Source organism: Echiichthys vipera (genome assembly GCF_963691815.1).
Source record: "Echiichthys vipera genome assembly, chromosome: 7".
Taxonomy (NCBI): domain Eukaryota; kingdom Metazoa; phylum Chordata; class Actinopteri; order Perciformes; family Trachinidae; genus Echiichthys; species Echiichthys vipera.
This window is the reverse complement of record NC_139832.1, coordinates 24,458,111-24,471,131: the sequence shown is the minus strand read 5'-3', so window position 1 is coordinate 24,471,131 and position 13,021 is coordinate 24,458,111. Positions and strand designations below refer to the sequence as shown.

The 13,021-nt window shown below is 41.3% G+C and overlaps 1 protein-coding gene across 1 annotated transcript; it reads left to right on the top strand.

Annotated features, from left to right (window-relative positions):
• The first annotated feature begins 674 nt into the window (after nt 1–674).
• cotl1 (coactosin-like F-actin binding protein 1) lies at nt 675–11,048 on the top strand. Its single transcript, XM_083917493.1, has 4 exons — nt 675–1,092; nt 2,001–2,083; nt 9,247–9,404; nt 10,892–11,048. Exons 1-4 carry the CDS (start codon nt 1,016–1,018, stop codon nt 11,000–11,002), a joined length of 429 nt encoding a protein of 142 aa, XP_083773619.1. The 5' UTR covers nt 675–1,015; the 3' UTR covers nt 11,003–11,048.
• The last annotated feature ends 1,973 nt before the right edge of the window (nt 11,049–13,021 follow it).

The window sequence follows — 13,021 nt, the reverse complement described above, 5'->3', positions numbered from 1 at the left end:
GATGGAGCATTCAGTGTAACCAGTAGCAAAGGAAAGCTCAGATTTCATGCTGTTGTACTTTTGTTGGATGTTTGTATAGATTCATATCCGGGGCATTTTCTGCCTGAAGTCAGATCACTGTAGGATGTTTATTTATATGGTTGATACATTGTACAGTATGTCCACTACATTGCATCTTCATCTCCTGTTTTTCTATTTCTTTGCGCTATACATTTTTTTGTGCTTTTCTATTTCTCTTGTACTATTTAGAATTTAGACATTATTTATTTATGTATATATATTTTGTACTATTGCACAAATACACACACACACACACACACACACACACACGCATATATATATAAACAAAATTAGAAATAATAAATGGCTCATAAAGATAACAGACATTTTATTGTAATGTTTATTTATAAAAACGTTTTCAAAAGAAAATTGATGCAAACGGGTGAGAAGTGATGCTTATTTAAGGCTATGCTTATTTTTATTACATGGCATGCCTGACTGCTACATGTATAATTGCATTTGCATATTTTGTGAATAAATATATCACAACAGTGTGTTGGCTGCAGCCATTCTCCTCACTTCTTTTTTTTTAACTTTATTTTGAAAGTCCTTACCGGATAACGTAGTCGTACGTCGTGGCTGCCTTGACAACGGCCCTCACACCATCCACCATTCACAGGGAGAAGGTGAATCCAGCGTCTGGGGGACTTCTCTGTCTGTCTGCTGGCAACCTGATCGACGAGCATCACCAACGCCCATAAAGTAGCAATATACAGGAAATAAACCCGGCAGCTAGAAGAAGAGCCACCCTTTTCCGTGACACCGGACCGGCTCAGTTGTTGCAGTGCAGTGGTCGTGATTTTGAGTGAAGCCGTTGTATGAGTTATAGTTCTCTGATGAATATCACCCACTGTACAAGTTAGCTGCTTTATTACTGTGTAGATAGCCCTTCCTGATCTGGACTGATACGACGTTCACTTCGACTGTTTGACTGCTGTCTGACGTTATACGAAAAATGGCAACCCACATCGATAAAGAGGCTTGCAGAGAGGCTTACAACCAAGTCAGAGACGATAATACGGACACCAATTGGTGAGTTCACGGACATGGTTACTTATCCATACTCCCTTCAACAATGCGACTATATTTCCTTGCGCATCTGCAAAAGTACATGTTTTCACGCATATTAACTTGAACCTAACAGGTATAACGACAATTCACTACACATTATATCTACAACAGTATAATACCTCATTCAATACGTTTTTCCATCTAATTCGCATCGCCCGTTACCGCCCACTGCGCTGTCTTCTCTGTGGCGAAGGGTGCTAAAACAAGACGCGGACTTTTTTATTTAAACTGAACATTTTATTCAAATAAGCACAGTTTGGATAACTGCAGGCAAGCCGAATAGACGATTGATTCATAAAGATTTAGATAATGTAACGAATTATATTTTATGTCACATGAGCGTGTTCATTTAATCATGATAACTTTAAATCGCTGGATGTTCGAAGGTAGTTCGGCCCGCTCCTCGGAATAGGCGCTAGAATGGCACATTGGGTGGTTTTGCCCGCAACCCAAACCCTTGTGAATTGATTCATGCTGGATACGTGAAACCCTGAGTCCAATGCTTGTGCTTATAACAGTATATGCTAAAACACATGCAGCATTCAGTGTCCCGTCCTAGCTGATCGGATCTATCTGGACTGTATTGTGGCTATTTAGCGGTCACACACTGCACAGTTATCAGGCCCGGCGGGGCAGAAGTAATTTCCTTTGTCCTGTATTCAGAGGGGATACCATTATAGTAGTGACACTTGCACATGGCTGACGCACAGCTAACACCTGGTAAGGGTGTCTTAGGTATTTCGTGTAGGCTATTGCATCAGTCTTTAAAATGGGTCTGATGTGCACACAGTGCCTTTGTTGTGAATCAACAGATCATGAGACTGGATATACATGGAGTAATAACGCACGGTGTATTCTGCATCTTCCAGGGCTGCGTTTAAATACGAAGGCACTAAGATCCTGCCTGCAGGACAAGGGGCTGACTATGAGGACTTCAAGAGCATGTGCACAGGTAAAGAGTCGGGTTTATTTGAAGTAATCCAGTTGTTAACGAAGCACTGCCAGCAGTGTAATACATGGGTGAAACGTGTCTCACTGCTGACTAGTTAGATTCGTGTGTGTGTGTGTGTGTGTGTGTGTGTGTGTGTGTGTGTGTGTGTGTGTGTGTGTGTGTGTGTGTGTGTTCGCTCTGTCTCTGGACGGGTTAACAGCCTATATGCCACACAGCTTGACTTGGCAGGACACTAATCTTTTAAGACTCTGTGCTCTGTCACCCATTGGCCTGGAGCCTTGTAGCCTAACTACACTGTCAAAGCACTTAGCACTGTATGCATTGCATAATCTGTTCTACAATATCCTGTGCATGTTTTTCTTACAAGGTGAAACATTTAAGGTCAACCTTTTGTATAGCAGTGCAGAATTGTTAACTGAATTCCTGAGATGTAGAAGCCTACCTTAAACTTTAGTCCTCCTTCTCTTACTAATTGGCATTCCTGCAAGATTAATTTTGTCACTGCCTTTGAATACAAAACTTCTGTTAGAGCATTACAACATGCAGCTGAATAAAAGACATACATGATTAAAAATATCTATATTCTGATTGTGTGTGTGTGTACACGTAGCTTTTTAAATGAAGGATTAGGTCTGCTGTGTATTCACTGCACAGCACAGTGATTAGTACTATCTCCATGTGCATGGAGCCCATTTTTGTTCATCACAAAACGAGAACATGGAGAAAAATAGCAACAAAAAAGTAAAGTAGGGACTTTCAGATAATGATTCCCAGTGCGCAAAAATAACCAATGGGTGTTGGCTGGATGTCGAGGAAAAAGAAAACCTCACACTCTGTGTAAGGTCCCCCTCTTTCTGTGTCTTATAGAGTAAAGCATCTGCTCAGATGTTGGGTGTGGCTGTTTCTGATGCTTGCGCTTGTTGTCTTTAAAACTTGCTGCCTCAGGGCTGTATTCTTTTTTTTTCCTTCTGACATTTCAGAGCTCACATTCCTATGTTGAAATAACTCATTTATCACCATGCTTTATAACACTACAGCTGGTGTAGTTTCCATTGGTTCCTGTTCAGAGATGACACACATGATCAGACGTCTTAGTGCCTGTGGGCTTGTTTTCCTTATTTAGCAGAGAAGTTGTAACTGCAGAACAATCCCTCTGAGTGTAGGAGGAGCTGATGCAGATGGCTCGGCAAGTGAGGCTTGAAGAGGATTCCTCCCTTTGAATATTGATCTTTAAGTTATCCAGCCGTAGGAAGTAGACAAAGATTCATTTTGGTGTGCACAACCTTGATCAATGCAAGAAGATACTGCATTCTTACGTCCAATTTGATTTGCCACCAGGACCTTTAAAACAACCACCAATAACTTATTTAGTCAGCGTCATAAATGATTCATTGCAGGTCACCAAACTATCAGTTTAGAAACTCAGTCCTGAAAGTCCCCTGATGAGAAGGTGTTTCTTAGGTTTTCTCAACTCTCCAAAATAGATAGCTGTAGGGCAATGAAGGGACTGAAATTAAGAAATATTGGGTTATATATATTATATTATTATATTATATATTATTAAATATTGGGATCATTTTGGAACAGACATTCATTATCCTCAGAGGATGAATCCTGACGACTTTGAGGAGCCCCCTGAGTTTCCCTATAGTGTCACTAGCATGTTAAAGTTTCCACTTATCCAATGGATGGGTTGTTGTGTTGCAGACATTCATAGTCCCCAGAGGATGAATCCTACAGACTTTTCCTGTAGTGCCACCATTAGGTTGCCATTATGGATTTGGATTGCTGTAAAGTTTGAATTAATCCTTAATTGTATCCTCTGAATGTTCAGCTCGAGCCACTAACAGCTCAGACTTGACAGTTACCCAGTGAAATATCTCAACATGTACTTGATGGGTTGGTACAGCATGGGTTATACTCAGTTTACACGAAAATACCAAAACTTTGCGGTGAGTCAGTTACTTGTTTACACGTACACTTATATTCCGTTATTATTCCAAATATGCCAAAATTCCAAATTTGATACAGGTCGTGCAAACACCACATCTGTTTGGATGTTCAGGTCTTTTTCCAAATATAGCATTTTACGATTGAGACTAGAGATGTTCCCATTGTATTTTTTTTCCCCTTCCCGTTACCGATACCTGAATTTGCTTATCAGCCAATACCGAGTACCGATCCAATACCAGTGCCGGAAAAAAAAACACTAGTAGAAAAACCTCTGCAAGCAAATGGGAACATTAGTGGAATATACATTTTTTGTTAGTCATGTAAATAGCGTAGTGGTTGGAAGATTTTCTTTTTGTGCTTAAATTAAATATTTATTGTATGTAAATGTAGTCAATGTACCTCCCACCTGAAGTCTTTCAGTGCAACATCTTGTGGGTAGTGCCAGAGGTAAGGGCTTACTCCCCTGGGAGTTTGGAGGTTCTTGTAAATCTGACTAGTGCATGACATGTTGTGTGCAAAGTCATTGTATCCTGAGGGTAGAATAGAAATAGTCCATCTTGTCTTTTTAGATTTAACGTTTACAAGTGAAAATCTTGATGTAACGGTGGCAATAGAAGAAACATCAAAGGATCATCCAAAAATATAAAAATAAATATAGGTAGCATTAAATTGTGACCTGAGAGTGGACGATTAGGATTCATCCTTTGGGAATCCACCAATGAAATGGTCAACTGACTGGCATCACCATCCTTCGGCCCTGTTATCGGAGATTAAAACAAGACTCAGTTAACATGTTGGTAACACCACTCCTTGCCAAACCCACCTGACACTGTCCACAGGAGACAGCTCTAGTTTCCAGAGAGACTGAGCGTGGGCTCAGAGAGCCTACACAGGAAGATACGGTGTCACCCGCCAACCTGCGGTGTGTTAAAGTGAAGTCAATTTATGCAGAGCAACGTCTCCCAACAAATCTTTTTTGCTGTCTCATCACTGTTGGAGTTTCAGTGCAGTTTTCTCTGCGGCAGCGGGGGAGGTCGGCTGCACTGAGACTACATGCGGTGTCAGCATGGCTTTCAAGGGAAGACAAACCAGGAAACCAGAGGGAGGAAGTGAGGGGTTTGGGTGAGCTCCAGGTTGGGGTGAGAGCATGTGTCTGTACTAGTTTCTCTCTGGTATCTCAAATCGTGGGAAAGATAAGGCAAAGGGAGGTGATTCACCTTGAATGCCACAGAATTGACTAGTGTGTGTGTGTGTGTGTGTGTGCGCGTGGCTCAAGGAAAGGTGTTTAAAGCCATGTCCTTGTGGCCGCACTGATAAGACTATAGTGGCGGCTCCTGTTAATATGCGACGGCTCTGATCTGAGAACTGCACTGCTGGTCTGCCAAGAGTCTCTAATCAGCTTCTTCGACAGGCACATAAAGATAATACAGGCTGCACTTTAATAACTCTTTTTAGCAATTTAGCAAAATCTACTGACCTTTTACCAGTGACTAAACTTAAATTAGCCTGTTACCACATTTCGAAACATTTTAGAATTGATCATAAATCTATTTTTCTTGATCTAAATTTGAGTATCTCCATTTAAAATCGTGAACTGATTGACTGATTGTCGTGAAGTGTTTAGTTTGTTGTGTTGGTTATCCTGGCTTGGGCTCGGAGACTACAGCTTTGTAACGTGAAGACAGAGTTACAAACTGGGGATGTGGAGTTTGCAAGACGTGGGTGTTTAGCAGGCAGGGAGGGTCTGAAGAAAGACGTCATTGAGTTGCATAATGAGAAGTGTAGGATCCAGTGTTTTAAGATGTTTTGGCCTCCGTGCTGGTGACAGCCATGGCCGGAGCCATTTTGTTTTCAGGTTGTCCGTCTGTCCATCCGTCCCATTCTTGTGTATGTGATATCTCAGGAACCCCTGGAGGGAATGTCTTCAAATTTTGCAAGGAAGGATGGATTTAATAGATTTGGAGGTCAAAGGTCAAGGTGACCTCACAAAACCCATTTTCACCATAACTCAAGAATTCCTAGACTAATTATGATGATACTTTATATCCAAAGATCGAAAGACGTCATAAGACAACGTTTGGATGTTAACTGCAACTGGACAGGTTTGTGGAGGCAATCAACCGCAAGGGGCTCATTCTAGTTTAAATCTGTCTTTTGTACGGTAAGTGCTTCTTCAGCTTTATGAAAGTGCAATATTAAATCGCTGTAGTGCCCCTCATTCGGTCAATAAAATGTCAGAAAATAGGTGACAAGAGGACATCTTCAAAATGTTTGTTATGTCCAACCAACACTCTTAAACCAAAAGCATGAAAGCGTGAAAACAGCAGGTAAGAGTTTACGGTTGAGAACCTGCAACCGTTAAATGTGTGGCATTTTTGCCTAATAAATAACTGTAAATCAAAATGAATTCTATTTAACAATCCATGTAGGCGGCATACAAGCACATACTACTCATGATGAACACTTCCATCCCTCCAGCAGTGAGCTGCATTCAGCGTGCTCATGTTGCACATACTGGCTGATGTGTGATGCTGTCACGTCCCAGTCAGTGGGGATGACATGCTCTTCATTGTTTCTGCTCCACTTTGAGTTTAAGGGTGGTGTTTCATAATTATGCTGCCTGAATGTTGGCTGGGTTTCTGTCAGTAAGTGGTGCACTGCAGTGGTGTTAGTGCAGGAAAACAGTCTTTTGGTCCATTTATTGATAAGGGCATGTGCTTTCATCAGTCATTGACCTTTATAGATCTTCAATTTGTCTTGAATGGATTTACATCTGGATTGTGTGTGTTGTTGATCCAGTAAGGATGTTAATTCCAGATGGAAACATAATGACTTTTCCCTGCAGGTCAGAGTCAGAGTATGCAGAGTTTGTGTCAGTCTCACAGAGGCGTCAACATCTGGAAGACAATGATGAATAATTGTTATTGTTACATAATGACTGTTACGCCCAAAGACAGAGCAGACTCGACAGCCTGAATATATTAGACAACGTGTTGAGGGAAATAGGTGTGAAATGGCATCATCACACTTGGAGATCTGTGTGTGAAATAAATACATTTGTTATGTATTAAGTGGTTATGTAAATTCACAAGTAGCCTATGTCTCTCAAGTCACTGTACTACACCTTTACTAAACAACAAGTAAAAACTTCACTTTCCTTGCGTGCGTGTGCGTGTGTGTCTGTGTGTGTGTGTGTGTGTGTCAGTTAAGGAGAGGAATAAATACAAATTTAATATCCATAAATCTCAGTGGTGCTTATTGAAAGAATATCATGAAATTAAGGTCTTGGTTCGGTTGCTCTTCTCTTCTACCTCATGCAGTTTATTTTCGTATACCGTCCATACCGTCTGGTCACAGTGGAAGTGTATCATTTTATCAAGACTATCATGTAAAAGTAGCTAACTCAGCTTTCAATATGCATGTAACTTTTTGCCAGCAGCTCAGAGAGTAGTGTGTTTTCTACCTTTCAATGTGGCGGCTGTTAGATCATATGTATGTATATGTGTCCCTAATTCTGTATAATATACGCATCTCTTGACGGATGGATAGAAACGCCACCGAAGAGATGGGAGAAAGTGTGTTTTTCACTGTCCAGTATTCAATATGTGCATTACTGAGACTAAAGCAGGACAGAATAGATGTATATGAATGTAATAAAGAACTCTCCCACTTTATTTAACCATTTAGCAAACTAACATTCCTCAAGTTCACAATGTGTTAAACTACAGTAGTTGAACTAGTCTCTTTTTATCAACATATTCAAGCAGCTGAATTGAATGAAGTAGCCCAATTGTATTAGTTTCTAATTCACTCATTCAACAGGAAGTTAGCAAAAAAAACTGCAGCAAAAGTTCAATTCTTTCAACGTATTCCAGGCACACTCCAGACAAAAGAAAAAAAAAACAGAAAGAGGAGTTACGCAAACACATTGTGCGATTGTGGTGGTACCCATAGGAAGGAATGGACTTTCATGTTACTTGCATACATACACAGAGCTATGTGAAAATGAGGTGAACGTACGCACAGCCTACGTAGGCGGGACGCAGCTGGGCTTTTTAGCTGCTACACAGACTCTGTCAGTAGTGTGTGACTGCTGCCAGCTTCCCCGTGTGCATGATCTTAACAGTGCTAGGATAATGGAGTTGACTATGTATGTATTTAGTTTTTAAATGTCTAGCTTTCCTCTCAGTCAGCCTTTGAAAAGGTGTCTTCAGCTGTGCTGTGGCAGAGATGTTGTAGAGTGCAGAGTGACTCAGTGATATAGTTTCAATTGCCCAGAGCTCCATCTGCTGACCTCATTATCAAGTTCTGTCTACTGCTGACCCCTTATTACCTGTTGCATATGTCTGTGAGCAGTTCAGCTCATATGGTCTCATTTGACGAGGATTTAGAGGTCTGAAGAAGTACAAGTCAGAAGGAAAAGCAGCAGAAGCGTTCTTTTTCTTCTGTTTAGCCTGGTCGCATGTTTCCAGACATTATTCCCAGACAGTCAGTTCTGCTTTGGGCCAGAGAGTGACAGGCGTGGTCACAGGGAGGTTTGTGACACAACTGCAGGGCTCACAAAAGATTTTACTCATTTTGTCTGTTGACCTGAATATTTCCTCATTGCACACACGCACATACAGTTTACACACACAAACACACACACACACACACACACACACACACACATACACACACACACACACACACACACACACACACACACACACACACACACACACACACACACACACACACACACTCTCTTCATCCAGTTTTGGGGTGTTGGGACTCTGACAGTGCAGTGGAACTTCAAAAAGCAGAACCTTGTATTTATCTGCACTGCAACACTGAAACTCCTTTTGCTTACTCTCTATGTTGCTTTGTCAGTCTTACAAACACACACACACACACAAGATACACACAGTGCAGTTTTGAAACAACGCTGCATAACACAAAGTTACACTATAGAATTTGCCTTCTTTTATCAACAGATGGAAAAACAGAGCATGACTTTACATCACATGGCAGGAGGTTAGTTAGTACATGTCTGGTGTGACAACACACTGCTGTGTGTGTGTCAGCCCCTGATCAGACAGGATAATTCTGTTAGTGTGTGCGTCTTCTGCTAGGGTCGGATGAAGTGTGTGATATTTTAAAATATCAGCTGTAAGAACCTTCAATCTGTAAATCCAGTCTTACACGATCTGTTCCTTTCCTTCCCTCAGATGACGCTCGTCTGTTCGGCTTCATCCGGATCACGACAGGAGACGCCATGAGCAAACGAGCCAAGTTCACTCTCATCACCTGGATCGGTGACAACATCAGTGGGCTGCAGCGGGCCAAGATCAGCACCGACAAGGCACTGGTTAAAGAGATCGTGCAGGTCAGAGACTGTGTGTTGTTGCTTGTGGAGAAAGTAATAATTAAACTAATGGTCGTCACCTTGAGAGTAAAGGAGGGTGAAGCTGTAATGGTCCCTGAGGGTAAACTGCATGGCAACAGAGTGTTGCTTACAGTTGGACAGTTGTTTTTTTTAAATCAACAAACCATCTGAACTGTGGATGATATATTAAAAAAAAGCATGGTGGATGAGGAAATAAGCACCCTTGCTGGGACCACACCCATCTTCAACCTCTGCCTTCTTTATGATCTCAACTACACACCTGTGAAGTTTCTTGATCTCATCAGATGTAGACAGACGTATACACACCTGGCAAAATACTCAAAACGCCTCTGGGGTACTTCCCACTACAGTAGATGTCTCCAGGACCACATTTTACCATGATGACACAGAGACACACGCACAGACTCACAAAGTAAAAACAATACCAGCGTCACTGTCACAGCTGGTACGGATGGCTCCAGACCTGTGAATCCGCCAATAACGAGTTGAGAACTGGCGGAAGTCTCTCTTGATCGGTTATGGAAGATCAAATCCCGCTCCCCCATGGAAATCAGTAAGAGTGGAGGAAATGTCAGACTGAAGATGTAAACAGAGTGTTACTAGTTGACAGTTCTGTCTGATCCCAGGCAGAGAACCACATATCTTCCAAAGACATGCTGTAGCAGCCCTCTGTGTATTTAGTAATGGCAGGTGCAATTCTCTTTATTCTCGTAGCACCGTGAAAATTAAGCACAGAATGAACTTATTAATAACACTTTCACATGACACAAATTTGACAAATCAAATTTTGACAGTGCATCTAAACTTAACTATACACTTTACACACATAAAAATACTTAAAGTAAAGCTTTAAGGCTTTCTGTTTTACTGAGCAGCATGAGGTGTACACAGATAGTAAGTGACAGCAGTTAGCGTTAGTTTTGGTTCTGGTATTATAACATAATTCTTTTTAAAGTAAATATTTATATTTTTACAATTACAAAGTATTTATATAATGCACATCAGTGCACATAAAAACAATTTAAAGAATCACGGATGCTCAAATGTTTTCAGCGGCACTCATGATCTGGTTCAATATCCCTGGAAATAATTTGGCTAGTGGAAAATCTGATAAGCCATGTTGGCTGGTGATCAAAAAAGTGAACTTAAAGTCCTGAATGGCAGTACTTTTTTGGTACCAACCGAAATGTCTCCAGCATCATATGAAATCGTACAAGTACTGCGTCCTGGCATTGATTTCCTGGCGAGATTCTTGTCAGAGAAGAATGACGCACTGTTTGTCATATTTTCTTGAAGGAAAAAGATTTTCTAGAAAAACACCTTTCTATTCCTCAAAGATTTTGAAAATATTATTTTGCTCTCCATACTGTGCAAAAAGCTATTGCACCTATTACCTAGCTCCAGTTAGCTTGGTGTGTTTCCATTCAGCAACAAATGTAAAGTAACTTTGGGTTTTGTTTCTGCAGAACTTTGCCAAGGAGTTCATGTTTAGCGACCCGAGGGAACTGGACGCCGACAACATCCGCAATGAGCTGAAGAAGGCTGGTGGAGCCAACTATGACGCTCAGGCCGAGTAGAGAACTGCCATGGTCCACTGGAAGGGGTTGGGGAGGGGGGGAGTCCGGTTTGGGTGTGGTGGAATAAGTGAGGACGGGGGGATGGGGCAGGGCTGCTACCTCTTGGGGAGAGGGCCAGGCGGGATGGAGAGGGCACTTGACAAAAGGGAAATGCAGGCACAAACAAAGCAGAGGGGCACCAGGAGCAGTTTATAGAACCAGTGTAAGACTTTCAATTACGAACCAAACACTGTTCATGCTGCCTAATAATGGCTTATTAGAAAACAGTTGACTCTCTGTTTTTCACTAGTTTAAGAGCTTACTCTGAACAACAGCTTCAGAATAGATACGAACACATCATTGTTAGTGTAGTTACTGAGTGTATTGACACTGTTTCTGCCATTATGTATGCTGTTGGTGCACCTCTACAATGATAAAATCTGTATTAAGGGGCATTTATATTCTCAATTTTAACATTGTATGTATGAGCTGCATTTCTCCAATACTTCCTTGCATCAGTTTGTGTATATGGAAGATTAAAAAGTACACCCACAGTACATCAATGGGCAGATCAGCGGCAACTTGTCCCTGGAATATCTTCCTTGAGACCTTTAGATTTTGCACACAGAAATATACCTTAACACGGTGACACTCAAGGACGTTACTGTATTGTCAAATTAATATTTTTGGAAAAAAGAAATTTCTTATGATTTAGATGAGACGATTGATACCACTTTATTGTCTTTACGTTGAATTTATAATTGGTGATTAGCAGCTGATTAGCTTAGCATGAAATAACAGGGAAACAGCTAGCCTGGCTCTGTCCAGATGTGACAAAATGTGCCTACCAGCACCTATAAAGCTCACTAATCAACACCTTTTGTCCTGTTTGTTTAATCCGCACAAAATTGAAGTGTAAATAACGACACAGAAGCAGTTGCCAGGCAACCAACGGATACTCAAGGAAGTGACTGTTACTGGCCTAGAAATAGTCTTGAATGTAACTTACACGATGAATTGTTATTTTTTCCATTTTTGTTTTTTGTACTAATTAAAGAAATTAGATGATGTTATTCTCTGATGAGCTTTAGTGGTGTTGGGAGGTGTATTCTTTTTTTCCACTTTTTGTCCGAGCCAGCTCCTTTCCCCTTTGTTCAGTCAAAGCTAAGCTAATCGCCTGCTGGCTGTAGCGTCATATTGAACGGACAGATATGAGAGTGGTATCGACCTTCTCATCTACCTACAAGAAAGCAAGTAGGCGTGTTTCCCAAACTTTACCTCTAAGAGCCGGATCTAGTCTAAAAATAGATGCTGACAGTGGATGTTAATGCACATCTGTTACTCCATTGGGTTCTGCGTACAAAGATGTGTCCACAACGACAATGTGTACATGTAACAGTGATTTCTGAGGATACGTGCAGCCAGCACTCACAGAATATGCATACAGCCATTATGCACACAAATGTGTAGTTAAAAGCTAGTATAAGCACTCTCAGAAATCACAAACTGCCATTTCTCCTCTCCTAGCTTCTGCCCTCTCCCCAGTCAGCTTATGGTTGGTTATCTACTGTGCTGTGCATCGACGTCTCACACTCATCCTCATCTCAGCTGGGCTGCAGTTAAGCAATAGGAAGTTACATCAAGGCTTCAGCACTGTTTGCTCGGAATAATTTAATGTACTGAGGATGGGAAAACTCTAAAGGGTTTCGCTTCAAAGTGGCATATGGCGGTCGAATGAGATCATTGACGAGGACAGAAGTCCTAATTTTGAATGGAAACTCTTTGGTTGCAGGCATGTGTTTGACACCAGAGCATGCTCTTAGTCATGATACACTGTACCTCCAGGAGGAAAAGATCTCCACGTTCTAACAATATCCTTGGTGATGGTTGCTGGCCTGCTTTAAATAATCTTGAGCACTGCTAAGTACACATTTATCCACCTCTCCATCTCTAGCCAGACAGTTGTGTTTGGATTACAGCACCAAAGTCAACAATTACATCTTTTCCTGAGACAGACTGTAATTCATCCTTCTGTCTTCA

Coding starts and splice junctions, on each gene's coding strand:
- cotl1 (XM_083917493.1), top strand. CDS start 1,016: ATGGCAACCCACATCGATAAAGAGGCTTGCAGAGAGGCTTACAACCAA. Junction 2,084..9,246: donor CTTCAAGAGCATGTGCACAG/GTAAAGAGTCGG, acceptor TCCTTCCCTCAG/ATGACGCTCGTCTGTTCGGC. Junction 9,405..10,891: donor TGGTTAAAGAGATCGTGCAG/GTCAGAGACTGT, acceptor TTGTTTCTGCAG/AACTTTGCCAAGGAGTTCAT.